Genomic DNA, 17,012 nt, shown 5'->3' with positions numbered 1-17,012 from the left:
CTTCTCGTTTGAATAAGTTAGGACTTTCTGCTTTCTTTAGATCTGTGTCTTAGGTTAATTGAAACCGAAGTCATTAAATGCTCAACAGGATCAATAAAAATTTCTAGTAAAAGATAAATAAATAATTTCTACATAAAAGCAACAAGAGTTTGTTTAGAACACTTATGAACCAAATGAGATCTCATCTGACTACTTCAGCTGAATGTATTCTAACATATCACTCAAGATTTAAGGTTAGAAGCCTTATGTTTTCTATATTTTTAAAAAAGCATTACAAAAGTTATTTGACCATAATTCCTATCACTAAGCATTCATTTTGGCTATAATTCAGACTGCAAGCAGACATGAATCTAAACCAACCAACCAACATCATGGTGAACTTTTCCTCAAATGTTTTACATCACTTGCCCATCTATAATCAGGTTGCAGATGAACATTTTGGTTAAATTATGGACCTATGATGAAATTTCAGTAATGATTTTAGTAAGATTGGAAGCACAACTATTTGCACTTCAAAAATTTTAAGAACAGTGCTATGATATGGCAATGAGAGATTAATGGAAATCTTGCACAAAAAAGATAAATGGCGCTGCAAGAATACCAGAAAACTGGGGAGATGGGGGAGAAATTAATTGAACCTACACTTTTGATAAATATTTATTTTTTGCAGAAGAAAAATGCACACTAGTTTGAGCTGTCATTATGCTAACCTATATCCTATTTTTCATATTATTAGTAATACATAATGTGGTAGTTTATATTCAAAAATAAAACCAGAATGTATATACCTCATGTATTTATCCAGAAATACACTAAGGTTACTATGGTTACGAAAAATCCATTACCTTTGAATACAGAATGAAAAAGTTTGACTTAAAGTGTGCACTATTTATTATAGTGATCATCAACAGCCTTCAGGAGATTCCCTAACTGGATTCATTTTTCAGTGTCAAAACTGACCCACCACACCGGTACCTTATGGCCTGTGCAAGGCAAAGAAATTTGAACTATATGAATTTTTAAATATGTTTTATACTGACTCAAGATGCAGAAATGGCTTTGAATTTTAAGGTCTTACATTAAAAAGAAAGTATGGCTATGGTACCCTTTTCCCCCCACGTTGTCCGATATGAATTGCTTTATTTTCTCTTGTACCTACCAAGATATACAAATTCTGATGGGTCCACAATAGAGCTTATGCTGTGGCATGGCATTTCTATCTCTGTGTTTCCTTTTTGGTTTTTTTGGGGTTTTTTTTTTTTGGTTCCTTTTGTTATTGTTGTTGTTTTTCTTGTTTTTCTTGTTTCGGTTTGGTTTTTTATTATTATTTTTGTTGTTGCTATTTGTATAATGTCTGAACAAATAATTTGGAAAATTCATTAAATTACACCAATTACATTAAAATAGAAAGACAGATTACCATGCTTCACTGTATTGCCAACTTAACTTCAGTGTAACAGTTTAAGATAATTGATATAATTTGGCTATTGGCACATGGGACAACTATTATCAAAAGAAAACAGATAATTTGTTTATATTTTTAATAAATTAATTAGGGGCTCTTCAGGTAAGTAATGAAGATGTCTCTAATTAAGAATATTTAGGGAAGGCAGTAAGAAAAACTATTAAACCCGTGTATAATTTCTCCAACAGTTGGCAGTTTACTTGTTTTGAGAGCTGGATGGTATGAGTTAAAAATGTTATAAAACCATTAAAAACATGACTCAGATCCTGTAAAAGAGGCACAACATTTAGCTACAGCATGGCAGTGTTAATTTCTCTAAGTCCCAGCAAAGAGTAAGATGCTTTAAAATATTAAACAGCCAATTTCAGATTTATTTTTCTTTCCTCTGAAATAAGGTATGAATCATACAATTGTTCATTGCAACCATGAGATACCCATCTGACATGCTACCTAGCAAAGAACTCACCTTTTACAACATACTTAGTTCCATTTCCAGAGTAAATTGGTGTCCCATTCATATATAAAGTATATTCTGTAATAATACCATTTGGTGCTCTGGGTGGACTCCAACTCATCAGCAGGAAGGTGGGAAAAGATATTGCTGTGGGTGATTGCACGTCTTCAGGGGCTGGTGAAAAAAATGCATAAAGTTATACTATATTGTCTTTCCACAAATAATAAAGAATTTCAATAAGAAGCTACTACCAGAATGATTTTTGGTAAAGCTGAAATTTCAAAGATTTTATATCTGCAACACATCAGAATTTTGAGAAGCCTCCTAAATTATGTGAATATTTCTAGCCAAACAGAAACCTCTCTGGAAGACAGCAATATACTCTTTGCTTTAAGGAGAATAATTATGCTTCTATAAGTTTATCTTTCCAACTTGGTAACACTGATCAAGGTGAGAGGTACAGGATTTAGTGCAGTCCTTTTTTTAATACAAATTATTTTCTCTTCTTTCAGGGTTTTTATTCCTAACTATGAAGTGTTAGGAATCAATTCTAACCACCAATGCAGATGATGTGTTCTTAGGCACCACCCCTTGTTTCAAACTTTTTGTATTTCAATACACTTAGTAATGTTTGTTTCATGTAGATTTTATGTATATAATATACTGGAATTGGCAATGGATAATAATTTAAGAGTCAAGTTCTTTCACTGTTCCAATGAGTTATACAGTAGAAGCCCAAGGAATCCCAGTGAATATTGCAAGTGGAGCAGAGCTGAGGCCTTAGTCTGGGAGAAATATCTTGTAATTTACAAGCTCTGTGCTAGCAATTTAAAACAATAACTAGCAGTGCCTGGCAATGTGAAAACAATATAAAGTAATGAATGTTTCAATAGGGAAACAGGGATAGCTGGAGGGTGTGATATGGTGTCTGTCTTTTCTATCACCAATTTATTGTTACTAAGAGCATGCAAGAAGAGAGTCCAAAAATAGAAATTCCACACACTGACTTTTTGTTCAATTCTTCTGAGGGATAAAACACATGTTCCCCATGGCTTTATTCAATCTCTGGGGGGGAAAAAAAACTACTTTTGCCTAAACCATTCCATTATGACAGGTAAGGATTTTTTGCTTTATTCACTAAACTGAGAAAAAGGCTATAAACTATTTATTTTTAATTGCTATGTCACAGCAGAAAGAAATAAACAAATAATGAAATAATGTGCTTTATGTTTATATCACAGGGTCCATTAAGTATTTGGCTGTCAGAGGCTGCACCCTTTCATGGACAATGTAACCAGACAATCTGTTTATCTTGAGCATCCAAGAGGCAATAACTGGATTTTGGTTTGATTGGTGCTGCTGGCAGTTACTGACATGGTCACACCAAAACTCTGTTCTAGCAATGTTAGACTGCAGTCTTCAGCACTGTCTTCATCACAACAATATCTCACATAACAACCTGCCTTGGCAGCAGTTAAACACTTCAGCATCCTTTTCATTATTATGGCTATAATTCACATGACTTCACGCCAAAATTTTACTTTCTTTATTGGTACTGCATTACAACCTAGTTTACATGAGAAGATAAAACAAAGAACTGTGAGAGGGAGGGAATTTTGAAAACTACTTTGCATCATGGAAGATTAACTACTGTCCAATAAATACATGTCAAAGTCTTCATTATTCTACTAGTGTAGATTTGGAGGAACTGATTATTTTAACTGGATTAATATGGCTTTAGGATGACAGAACCAGGAGATGTGAACTTTATGTTTAATTGAGAAGAAAGTTAGATATGTCACTGATATTTTTGGGGCATTTGTTCTAGTAATTTATGTGCAATACATATCAGCTTAGACTCTTAAGTCAGAACTGAAAGCATTTTTTCTTTCTTTGTGCCCTAGCTCTTAATGTAAGCATAGGATGCCTTAATTTACACTCACAACCTTTAAGTTTGAACACAATAACATGTAAAAGTGTTTAGGAAAAAAAAGGGAAAATCTGAGCAGCAATTAATAAATAACTCAATTGGCATTTGGCAGTTTCATCACACTGAAATAATTGTTGCCTATTGCTGGTGTTTAGTGGTTAAAAGAAACCATGGAAATCAACCATTTGATTCTCAATTTCATACTGTGCCATACAATCAATTCTTTTTAGTCAGACTGTCTCTAGATTTACTTCTGAGCCATAGTAAAATGAGGAAGCTTTCATTAATCTTTCAGATGCTTCATATTAATGACAAGGCTCTTGCATGAACAATGTAACAGCAATTAAAAAGCCCATTAATCTGCATTACAGCTATTAAAGATGCATGTCATTAAAGGGTATGGAGTTTGATTCATTTTCGCACCCCCCAAAAAATGGAGCAATTATGGTCTGGCAATGCACTTTGTCATCAAATTAGGTTGGGGTTTTCCAGCAAATGGCTTTGCAGCGTTTAGCTCTTCTCCTGTTTTATTATTCATGACTGAAATGTGGAAGTCAAGACCTTTGAAATTACTTTACCTTCTTGTGGAGTGGAGATGTTCAATGCATGCAAGCTCTCAGTACAGCCAGCCAAAGTGCAAGCAGTTAGGGTTACAGCATAGTTTGTGAAGGGATGCAAGCCCCTCAATACGCCTGCAATACAAGCAAACAAGGTGTTATGCATGTACAGTGTACAGACTGACTGCATGCAGACACATGCTGAGGGAAAATAAACTTTTGTATTATGGGCTCCCACTGTTACAGGTGGAAAAGAAAAATCATTTAAGGTTTCATTGCTACTATCCATGACTTAAATTTTGCAAAATAACTTAAGAGCAAATGATATTTTATTCTATTTTCAGTACTAAATATGCACCTGTGTTTCTTTAGTTATGCTCACTGAAACAGATAATACTTCAAAACAGAGGTGTATATTTTAATGTGACAATGAAGGAGTTTTTTCCCTAATCCATGTCTCAAAAATTTTTCAGTTATTAATCTTATTTTTCCAAGGAATTTTCATTGTCTCCCAGAACAAGTTTTTTTTAATGAGTCCTCTCCAACAATGTCCCTATTGATCCATAAATTGAAATATACTTTTTATGAAACATCCCACTTGTCTTTCATTCAGTAGCAGCATACAGACCACATATTTGCTATGCTAACAATAGGAACATAATTCAGGTGACACAGCACCCATGGGTTGACAAAAATAAAAGATCTGGGGCCTTATTCTATTTCAGGTCCTGCTTATGCTAGTGAAGAGAAGTTACTAACTTCTCATATATCAATCAGCTCCATGTTATAACAAATGATAATCACTGCTTACCACTTCAGGAAGTTTTGCAACATTTTGCACAATCATATGCAGAAGAATTACAAGGGAAAAAATTTAGTTTAGTCTTTTCAAGAAACATCAGCAGTTCCCACCTCAAAGTAAGTCCAACAAAAAAGCAATATAAAATCTAAATACAGACATAATTAAAAGAAGGCCAATTCATGCCAAATTTTATTTCAAACCATGTTCTCACCTCGACTGTCACAGCTCTAGTAAAATCCATGTGGTGTTTCATCATTAAAAAAATAAAATTTATAGTAAACTGTATTATTTCAAAACTGCTCAACACTGGGATTATGCAAATAAGCTTTAAAAACAACAGCACGTCAAAGAACTGCAATTTCTGGCCAACTGTCCTACAGTAGAAGAAGTCTGAAAATCCCCTCAGCATTACATGTATACAAACAGGTAAACAAAATTAGTCCTTATTTTTGCCCTTCACTGGGTCACTACACTAACAGAATGCAACATAACTGCGTTTCATTTAAAACCTATTTTTTCCCCTCATAAGGCCTTTATAATCACAAAAAGGCCATGGAGAATTTTATGTTGGAAGTTAACAGCTACAGCACAAATTATTATTTTCTGAGTAGAACCATCAGTCTGTACCAGTTTATATTGTGTTTAGTAAAAGGTGTGTTCACATGGAAAGTACGAGATTAGCTTTCACTGAATTAGTAACATTTATGCTTTTTCTCGCAATCAATCAAAAATTTCAAAGGCTGGAATAGCAATGATCTTTCTATCTGAATTCTCTGGGGTGCACTTCTACTCGTACAAATGGAGAGATATTCAGAAGTAATCACTTTTACATCAGAGTATTGTTAAAATAAAACCAGTTGACCAGCATCTGCTTGCTCTGATTATAGTTTTGATTTTGCAAACCCCCAGTGAACAGTGGAGAGCTGTACTGACATCCAATCTGAGTGTGACAGGAGAGAAAAATGCTGTGTTGGTCACCACCACAGAAAAGTTCCTGTAATCTTCCTGTGATGGACAGAGAACATTTTTAAGAACCATTAAAAAGATAGAGAATAGGAAATAATGTTTTCCTAGAATGGTCTGAGTTGAAAGGGACCATAAAGATCATCTGGTTCCAGCCCCCTGCCATGGGCAGGGACACTTCCCACTGTCCCAGGTTGCTCCGAGTCCCATTCAGCCTGGCTTTGAACACTTCCAGGAATGGGACATCCACAACTTCTCTGGGCAACTTGTGCCACTGCCTCACCATGCCCACAGTAACAAATTTCTTCCCAATATCTTATCTAAATCTAAACTCTTTCAGATTAAAGACACTACCCCTTGTCGTTTCACTACATTCCCTTGCAAGAAGTTCCTTTTCAGCTTTCTTGTATGGCCCCCTTTCGGCATTATTATGCCTGTAAAGTATTGGAAGCTACACAAAATTGGGCATCATAGAAATTCTATTAGTCAAACACCATCTTTTTTACACAAGATAATATTTCCACTTATTTCCAGATCATAGAAGGTTAAACCCAGGAAACTATAAAATGTGCTTTGGGATTACCTCCACAAATAAATACAAGTAGGAACAAAATCACAAATAAATACAAGTAGGAACCAAATCCTCTAACTGTGACATTTGCAAGTTCCTGGCCAAGAGGAGCATGGCATCATACACACATCATCTCTCTATTCACTCTGCAGTGCTTTAGGAAGCAATTTAGTTTGATTTGTACATTTAGCACTTGTAGCATTTGTTTCTTATGAAGCAGTGAATTAATGCTCCTTGCATTTCCTCATGGAAGACATCCTGTAGGGTTACCAATGGCTTCAAGCACTGAGAGCTGCAGAATATCAGACATGCAAAAAGATGCCAGGATGTGTAGAAGGTTTGGATTGGACTGTTTGGTTTACTTTTGACAAAGTAGGGAGGTATTATATGAAGCACCTGTAGCACAACAGACTTCCCATTGCATAGGTAGGTTTGTGAAAGGCTGAGAGAATTTGCATGAAAAAAAGGCAAACAAATACACCCTTTTGTTTGGTTTTTGTTTAAAAAATACATTCAGCAAAGGCAGCAACTTAAAAAATTTTTTTTTTCATTTCCTAATTAATGTTTTTCCTTCACATGTACTTTTGCACTTCTTTTATTCAACAAAGAAACAGATGTGCATAGGTAGGCAATAGAAAGTGCACAGATTTTATTTACATACTTCAGCAAACTACTTTTTCTCAGCTGCCATCCTATCTGTTTGGCCAGCATCCACTGTAATCTGTTCTCCTTCATTATGTTAATCTGTGGGCGGAAAGATTTCTGTCATCTTCAAATCGCTTGTACAGCAATGGTAAACACCTTGGCCTGTCTGTAATTGGACAGGTGTCTGCATTGGTGTCACCCAGCTTTTAATTCAATTAAAGAACTGGCTGCTCTGCTCTCATTACCCACTCATTTCCCCTGCACTTCCAGTCAGTCAGTGAAATTTACACTCAGCACCTGACTACACTGAAATACAAAGTCAGCAGTCCCACAGAAAAGATGATCACTGATACACGTGAATTAATTTAAAGAACAGCAAAATAAATTTTGAAGTAAAAAATAGCCTATGATCCAATGAAGTTAGCTGACAGCTTTAAAAAAACTTCCCCTAACTCCTCAATTATCACACTCTCAGATTGACATCTCTTGTCTATACACAATAATTGCTGATCTGGTAAGAGTCCATCAGGCTTTCCAAGATGGTTGCTAACATAGCAAAATTTGACCACACCTGCATGCATTCTATTAATGCTAACAGGAGAGAGGTGGATAAATTGTCACTTTGATCAGGAGATAGGATTAGGGACATCATCAATATTTAAGAAGAGGCTCAGCCTCACACATTTGGGATATGGATTCCATGCATTCAGTCAGCCACTACAGAGCAGCCAAATCCACCGAAACTCAAAATTTACATCATAGACTACATTCGAAGCCTTAAAATACACATGGGGAACTGGAGATGCTAAATCATTTTAACACACCACTCCTATCTGCCCAAAGAACCTTTGGAAATAAATTAAAGTTCTAACACAGACATTTTGACACAGTGACCCCATGAAACTGAATAATGTCATTTGTTAAATATGAATGTAAAGTTAACAGTCTAAAAGAGTGATCTGGAATCACACCTAGAACATTAAGCCCACTTTATATGCAAAACTAGTATTTAATTGTCTATACTTTTATTTAAATGGTCTTTAATTATTTGCAATACCAAAAGTCAAGGTTTAGAGCGGGGCAAGAGAGAAAATGCTAGGTTCATTCTAGCAGTGAAGGGATAACAACATGGATATGGGGAATAGCAAAGGGGTCAACAATGAATTTATGGTAAAATGGGTGTGCAGGCTAGTCAAAGGTAGTTGCATATTTAGGTCCACTCCATTCAATATTCTAATGCATATAGTATATGAGAATATTACATACGCAGCTTTTTTCCCTACACTTCTCCATAAGGCAAATATTTCTTTTGTTCACTACCTCTCAAAGGGAGTTCTCATACATTTAAATAATACCGCCATATTCCACAGCATTGTGGCACATTTTAAGTGGAAAACTAGTACTTCTCATCAAAAAAAAAAAGTTTACTACTACAGTATGAGGGCTAATATTCTGTTCATAAAACCTGAGTGTATTACTTTGCCAAAGGGACTTTTCTTTGCCATATTTTTTCATTCTTTCCTCCCTAACATTCTATTTCATGAGGACCTATTTTGAAATACACCTACTGCAACTGAAACAACACTTGACCTTTAGATTTACCTTAATTCTAGAAAAGCTTTAAAAACAAAAATTACCAAATCTCTCCTCTCCAAACCCAGATTATTTAGCTAACTTGAATGCCTGAGGTCAAACAGCATCTGTCCAACAAAGTCACTTGTGTGTTGAGATGCATCATTGCCACAGTACACTTAATCACAGTCCACTGATCAGAAAAGGAAGTCCTCAACTGACTTTGTTTTTGACAGATTGTAGCAAAAACTGTTTCAGTACATGTGTCTTCCACATATGCAATTCTGAACCCAAAGCCTGTGCACATCAATCTGTCACATACATCTGCATTTTTAAAGCATCTTCTAACTAAGGATAGTATGAGTCATAAAATGAAGAACTACTCAACAGGAGGGCACCTATTCCAACTCTTTGGCTTATAAGAACAAACAAAAGTTTCACTTTAATTATTGCATTTAGCTAGCTTGAAAGACCCCTTTTTCCCAACAGAAATACTTCATAACAAACCATGTACAAGCTCCACTGTCTTTGAAGATGCAACTCAGTTTGCAGTGGTTCAAGGAAGCCTGTTACATTCCCCATAGCACAAGGAACTCTCCAGCTGCTTCAGTTTGCAGAAAACCTTAACTGAACAGTGCAATTTTGCACCAAGAGTTAATTAACCACAGAGAGTACTGGCTTTGTAATATCTATCCCTGTTTAACCCTTGATCATTCCAAATAACTTAATCATTGCTTATTTTCTGCAGTATGACTCTCTTTAAAAGTGTGTAGAGAAACAAAGAAATACTGTTTACTTTTTTTTGCAGATTTTTTAATCTGTCTATAAAAACAGAACAATCCTTTCTAGCCTGAAAAACATTAAGAAAATAACTTCTTTTTATTACTAAAAATATGGGTATGTATCTAAGAGTTGATGTAATTTTGATAAAATGCTCAGATTTATTTGATCACGCAATTTACATTTTGTAAGAATAAATCTATATAACAGCATTGGACTGTAAACAAGATTCATTTAGGTCTAAAGTCAATCAAGTTTGAATCTTAACGCTGTAGAATATTAATACAATTTGTTTTAAAATTCATATGTTGGAAAATATGACACTAGTCTACTAAAGCCAGCTAAATGAAAGGAGAAGGGAACCTACATTCTGCCACTTTGACTTAGAGTCACTAGGAGCTCAAGCACCACTTGACAATTCACAGAAACCTAATGGGCACAGACAGATCTATCAGCTACCCCTTCTTGGAGTAGCTGCTCCAGCCACACATTCTGATCTACATATGAAGTTTTACTACTTTAAAAATTTGTCTCAGCTTGGAGCAGGGATTTGGGAGTCCTTCAAGTGCTCTGGCCCTACATACATTTATCTTAGTTGGTTTACAATAATCCCTTTCTATAAATTTTAAAAATTTCATTAACTGCAGTATAGGAATGCTTTGAGCGTAAAATATTTGTGCAAACCAAGAGCTTTCAAGTCATTTCACATGCATGACAGTATTGCCCAAGCAATTCACCAACAGCTTCACACAGCAAACTCTCCACTGGTGGTAAACTGCTCATTTCATCCCACACAGATGAAATAAGCCTGAGAGAAACAACATTTTCTAATATCCATCTCAGACAGAGACCCCCGAATCCCATCAGAGGGAGCAGTCAGGGTGCAGAGGCCAGTCCCAAAGCCACAGGCTGCTTAGGGAGGGGACTGGCAGAGCTCTCCCTCAGAGGGACAATCTCAGCTGACAGCATTTGCCAAGGCATGGGCATTTGCCAGGCTGGCAGTGAGCTTCCCCCAGCACTATGGCCCCACTGTCCAGCCCTGGCTGAGCTGTCACTGGCAGGTGGCCCTGTCTCCTCTTCTGAGAGACTCTCCAGCTAGAGAGCTTTCAAAACCACAGCACAGCTCAGAGACTTTGATTAACCATATTAAATCATTAAATTAACTTTTCCTGAGATATTCATCTGCTGATATAAAAGACTAAAAGGTGAAAAGTAATTACAAACACGTGTCACGGGAAGGAGGGAATGGCAGCTGCCAGCCACAATTTTCTCATTACCACGTGTGCAGCCACAACATCAGCCCTTGGCTATTGCAGCAATGACAGAGGTGGGATGAACTGCAAAATCATGCAAACTTGAAAGACAAATCTTTAAGAGGAATAAATACCAACTGTGTGTGAATTCTTTTGCAGCACATTTTATTTAATTATCATTTGTAGGTATCATTAGAGCCCACAGTTTAGAGGCTGGTCAATCCCCTGAATTCTACAGTGTGAGAAATCTGAATTATAAAATGGGAATTTTGCACGTGCTTGACAAGAGAAGCGTCAGAGGATTGTGATCAGTGGCACAAAACACAGAGGCAAGACAGCTGGGCTGTATCCCAGGGTTCTGGGACACTGTTCAACACCTTTATCAATTACCTGCATGATGGGGTAAGTTTGCATCCTCAGCAATTCAGGATGATACAAAAAGGGCCACTAAGATGGTAAAAAGACTGGAGCGCATCTCTTCTAAGAGAGAGTGAGAGACCTGGGACTGATCATCTCAGGAAAGACAAGGCTCAGGGTGATCTAAGAAAATGTATAAATACCTTATAGAAGGGAACAAAGCAGCAGCCAGACTATTCTAAGTAGTACCCAGCAACAGGACAAGAGTCAATGGACACAAATTGAAATACAAGAATCACAGTATCAGAGAATATCCTGAGTTGGAAGGGACCCACAAGGATCATAGGTCGCCACAATTATCTTAGAGGTCTTTTCCAGCCTAAATGATTCTGTGACCACTGAGTCCAGCTCCTGCCTCTGCACAGGAGAACCCCAAGAATAACACTACGTGTCTGAGAGCCCAAACGCTTCTTCAACTCTGGCAGGTTTGGTGTTGTGACCACTTCCCTGGGGAGAAAATTAAATTACAACTGGACACAGGAAATCACTTTTTACTGTGAGGGTGACCAAACCTGGAACAGACTTCTCCTAGAGAAGTATCTCCATCTACAGAGATATTTAAAACTCAGCTGGATGTGGTTCTGGGAAACCTGCTCCAGTCCACCTTGCTTGAGCTGCGGCAATGGTCTAGATAATCCTTCCAACCCACATGACCCTGTGATATTACGGATTCCAAAGGAAAGTAGAAGCAAAAGCTGATCACAGAGTACATGGAAACAGTGTGTTCCATTTGTTTAAATATTGATTCTAACTTATATTCCAAATGTTGGTGTCAGCATGTGGGATGCACTGGAATGCAGAAAAAAGCAATCCAGCCTTTAGGAAAAAAACTCTTACGTGTGGTGACTGTACTTTATTACTTTGCATCAATGTTATTATGTGCTTCTGTGAAGGTAAGATGGGCAGGCATAGTGCTTTTCAAGAACTTACACTCTAACTTTATACTCTCATCCTAGAATACAGATACTGAACACTATGTTGAAATATATCATCTTATCCAATAAACTCCTGGTTCAACAGTCAGAACCTCATTTAAAGGATTTAAATCTGATGAATATTCCTTTCTTGGATGAAAATGAAAAAACAGTTTGACATTTTGGAAGATTACAAGGGTCAGATTTTGAAGGATTTTGCTTTCTGAGGAGTCAGAAATAGGCCTCTGAGACTGTGGGATTATGGTCATTTAAAGACCTATTTTACTTTTAATATTTAGCTCAGCTTTTCTTCTTCGTGACAAGGGTACAAGAGGTTCTTCTGAATGTGACACACACAGTACAGCCTTCTGAGAAATGGGTAATGCTCTTAACTTTTTGTTACTGTGCACCAGTTATGACTCAGGACCCTACTGTAATTGTTCAAAAGAATTTACAGTGTAAGTATAAACCAAAACACAACAGATGGGCCTAAAAAGCTGCAAGGAAAAAAATAAGAAAGAGGGTTGTCAGTGCCCTCAGATACATTTCAAGCAGCAGATAAGCAGTGGCTAGGCTTGACAGGGAATGAAAATTTCAAAGAGGGCATGGAAAAATACCATAGATTCTTCATCAATGATCCCACAGAGAGCTGTGGTGCCTTTCTGCTGTTGCATTAGCAAGCCTGGCTGTTTGGGTTACTGCAGCATTTTCTCATGGAATGCAACAAAAGAATTTCTAAAGAAATGTCCGTGAAACTAGGGAGAGAACAAGCAAAAATTTTCACTCAGAGCAAACTGAAAAGTAAGCAAAGACAGCACCTTCTGTGGGGTTCTATGTTTATGTTAACTTTTGATGAACCAGGAAAGATAATTCATCAGGGAAATATGCAGTGTCTCCTGCGAGTCTCATATTTGTGGGTAACTAGTTCTCAATATCCACTGACTGCCTCACCTGTGTAGTCTTCACTGAAATCAACAGACTGAAGTAAAATGACTTTGGATTGGTGATTTAATTTACATCTGTCTCAGCTCTGACCTCACCATGAGGACATGAATTACATATTTCATACAATGTCAAAACTGGAAAATACATAACTAAACTATTGGGCAGGAGTTATAAATAACAAGAGGAAGCACATCTTACACACACAAAACTGAACTGGAACAATTATCCTCACAGCAGTTACAGAAACAGAAGGAATAAATGCATTGAAAAATAAAGACAATTCTACCACAGACCATTAAACAGGATGGTCCAGATGCAGTTTTCAGCTGAAGAACTCCACAACCAATCAGCTGAATTTGTACTTACAGGAAGACTCGTTCTATGCTTAGCACATTTCTTACACTTTCTTCCTGAGCATCTAGAGAATCACAGAATATTCTGAGTTGGAAGAGACCCACAAGACTCATGGAGTCCAACTCTTAGGTGAATGGCCTGAACAGAGATTGATCCCACAGCACTGGTGTTATTAGCACCATGCCCCAACCAACTGAGCTCATCTAAGGGTTATATTCTGACACATAGATCAGTATTTGAATACAGACATTCTTACCTTCTTTGGGTCATATGAGCAGTCAGTGCTCATATGCTGTGTTGTTTGCTGCTGTGGCAAACAAAGCCAACAGGATGCTGGATTTGCATCCACAAGGACACCTCCAGCAGAGATAAAAAAGTCATTATTCCCCTCTACTCAGTGCTTGTCAGGTCACACCCAGAACACTGTGTTCAGTTTTGATCCCCACTGTGTGAGAAAGATGTGAACAGGCTGGGGAGAGTCCAGAGAAGGGAGACGAAGAAGATCAAATGTTTGGGTAGCCTGTCAAATAAGGAAATACTGAGAAAACTAGGTTTGTTCAGCCTTGAGAAAAGAAGGATCAGTAGAGATATTATCACCATGTTCCAGTATTAAAAGGGTGGCTACAAGGAAGATGGAGTCTCCCTTTTTACAAGGAGTCATATGGAAAAGACATGGGGTAATGGGCATAAGTTACTCCTGGGGAGAATCCAACTGGACACAAGACAAAAAATTTCACTATGAGCACAATCAGCCACTGGAATAACATTCCCAGGAAGTGGTGGATTCCCCAGCTCTGGACACTTGAAGATTCAGCTGGAAAAACTTCTGGGTCATCTTGTCTAGACTGTGCTTTTGCCAAGAAAGATTGGATCAGATGATCCTTGAGCTCCCTTTCAACATGGTATTCGACAATTCCATAATTTTATTTTGCATTATTTGACATCTCTGTACAAATCCCTGACAGGCGGCTATAGTGAGGTGGGGGAATGGTCTCTTCTTCTGTGCTTACAGTGAGAGGACAAGAGGAAATGGCCTCAAACTGAGAAAAGGGAGATTCAGATTAGATATTAGAAACAAGTTTCATTGTTTGGGTGGACAGGCATTGGAACGGGCTGCCCAAGGAGGTAGTGGAATCACCATCCCCAGAGATGTTCAAGAGATGTCTGGATCTGGTGATAGGTGATGTGGTTTAGTGGTTACTGTGGTGGTGTTGGGGTCATGATGGGCCTTGATGATATTACAGGTCTCTTTCAACCTTGATGATTCTATGATTCTATCTGCTGTAATAGGCTAAAGAACCAGGATCCATTTACTGTCTTCATTTAATGTGAAGGTATGTTGCTTCTACTACCTCCTGTAAGCTGCAGGCAGATAACCTCTTATCTGTCCAGCCTGGTGCAGACATTTTCATAACCCTGACAGACAATGATGGCACAATGCCAAACTAATTAAACAACATTTTGGTTCGAGCCATCAGCTATGAGCAAGTTACCTAATCCATATGTCTCAGTCTTTAATTTCTACCAGTATAATCTATACTGTCTTGTAGCATAGATAAAGAATGTTGAAATAACAAGGTCATTAAAGAAAACACAGTAGGGATAGAAAGCCCATGCAGTTCTGGTAATGTCACTACTCACAAATAGTTAAGATATTTCAAACCAAAGAAAATAAAATATGTGCAAATTTTCCCTTGAAAATGTATACATAGGTTATGGCAGAGAAACAAGACAAACCATATACACTTACGTAAAAACTCTTACCTGGACTTCAGGAAATAACACACTGCCTGAGGATTAAAACACTTCCCAAGACTGTTGTACTGCCCAAACCTGAGCCAAACCAAAGCACTAACTTAGAGCATTGCGTCATTACCACTTTTTGAATTGTAATGAGTTACAGAACTGATGTTAGAGATCATAAAAACGAATCTATTGGTCTGTACTATTGCCCCATTGAGTCATCACATAACATAATCCAGATTCTTGTCTGTAACGTGCTTCCTTCCCAGGGAACGTTGTAGCAGCCAGAAAAGGCGGTTTGTTCACAGAGAACAGGAAGCCAGATCCATGCTATCCTGGCAGGAAGAAGTGTCCCAAAATTTTCTCTACAACATTCTCACCCTATAAACACAAAGCCACAAATTTCTTAATTCTATAATAACGTACCTTCACATCCCAGTGTCATCAAACATAGCTTCTGATTAACACAAATGTATGCTAGTTCCCACTGAAATCAGTTAGGTTTATATGATCAGGTTTAGGCAGCTATATCAAGTGCTTTCATACACCAGGTCAAACAGTATCATATGGGACCCACAGAATAATTTAGGTGAACTGGATGGAACAATAGGAAAGGGGTTTAAAAAATCACATATATTAAGCAAATATAAGCAAACAAAAAAAGCATTTTTCCCCCAGATCATAAATGGTTCGGGAATTGCTTTTTAGTATTTGTGCTGTACCCTAATTTCTATTGTTCTTTGAAATCAGTAAATTGCTACAGGGATGCTGACACAAATAATTACCTTTCCAAACGTTATCTATGCTGTGTATACACAAAAACAGACAAGTAGTATTTTATAGATCAACAAAAGGAGGGATAAGCATCCTGTGTTATTAGATATGCCTAAAAAATGGTACTTAACAACATTTACCTGTGAGCATACCAGCGTCAGCAAGCTCAGCACTGGTGATGGGTACAGTGGGACCATCCGCTTCATATGCTTTCAAAATGTACTTCTCAATTACACCTATGACCCCAGCTGGTTTGTCCCAGGTGACCTCAATGCTGTAACCATTTATACTGTGAGCTCTTGAGGGAGTTGGCACATTTTGTGGAACTGTAGAAGGATAAAATAGAAAATAGAGAAAATGGCAGTTCTAAGGAGACTATTGCCCCTATTCTTCACTTTTAATGGCTGCAGTAAATCAGACTCAACCATTAGCATAAATACAATTTATTAGAGTTGTAACTTTTCAGCATTGATTTAATATGACTGCACATCTTGAGCTATTCAGTTTAAGCTATATTTCAAAACCATCAAAACTCCATCTACATAACATTCCTTCTTGTCTTGTTGCAATTTTCCAAAAACATTTCATGTATCAAACATATTTAAGCATCACTCACAAAGAGAGGAGGTGGATTGTATGTAGCTAACAAGCACAGGCATTCTAATAATACAACTGAATGAAACAAGGCAGTACTGCAACAGAGAAGAGTTTGATATTCATCAGTTGGGTATCTAAGCCACAGAATGCCACAACTACAAAATGTTTCTAAAAATTTCCATTCTATTTTACAGAAGCCCTTCAAAAAATTAAAGCGCTTTCATTTATTTTCCACATGCATATTTTATTTCCACAATATCATGCACCTTTCTTGGG

General features: G+C 37.2%; 1 protein-coding gene across 1 annotated transcript in view; it reads right to left on the bottom strand.

Moving 5' to 3' along the window:
• USH2A (usherin) overlaps positions 1-17,012 on the bottom strand; it is a 373,967-nt gene that overhangs the window by 208,474 nt on the left and 148,481 nt on the right. The window contains exons 29-31 of the mRNA XM_054280520.1: positions 16,280-16,465; positions 4,428-4,541; positions 1,932-2,093 (exon numbers count right to left, since the gene is read on the bottom strand). Coding sequence (XP_054136495.1) covers positions 1,932-2,093; positions 4,428-4,541; positions 16,280-16,465 — 462 coding nt within the window. The remainder of the gene's footprint in view (positions 1-1,931; positions 2,094-4,427; positions 4,542-16,279; positions 16,466-17,012) is intronic.

The sequence above is a fragment of the Melozone crissalis genome, unplaced genomic scaffold (assembly GCF_028551555.1).
Source record: "Melozone crissalis strain CALT ecotype California unplaced genomic scaffold, PUWL_Pcris_2 ptg000027l_1, whole genome shotgun sequence".
Classification (NCBI taxonomy): Eukaryota; Metazoa; Chordata; class Aves; order Passeriformes; family Passerellidae; genus Melozone; species Melozone crissalis.
The sequence above is the reverse complement of the archived record's forward strand: the minus strand, read 5'-3'. Positions and strand labels throughout refer to the sequence as shown.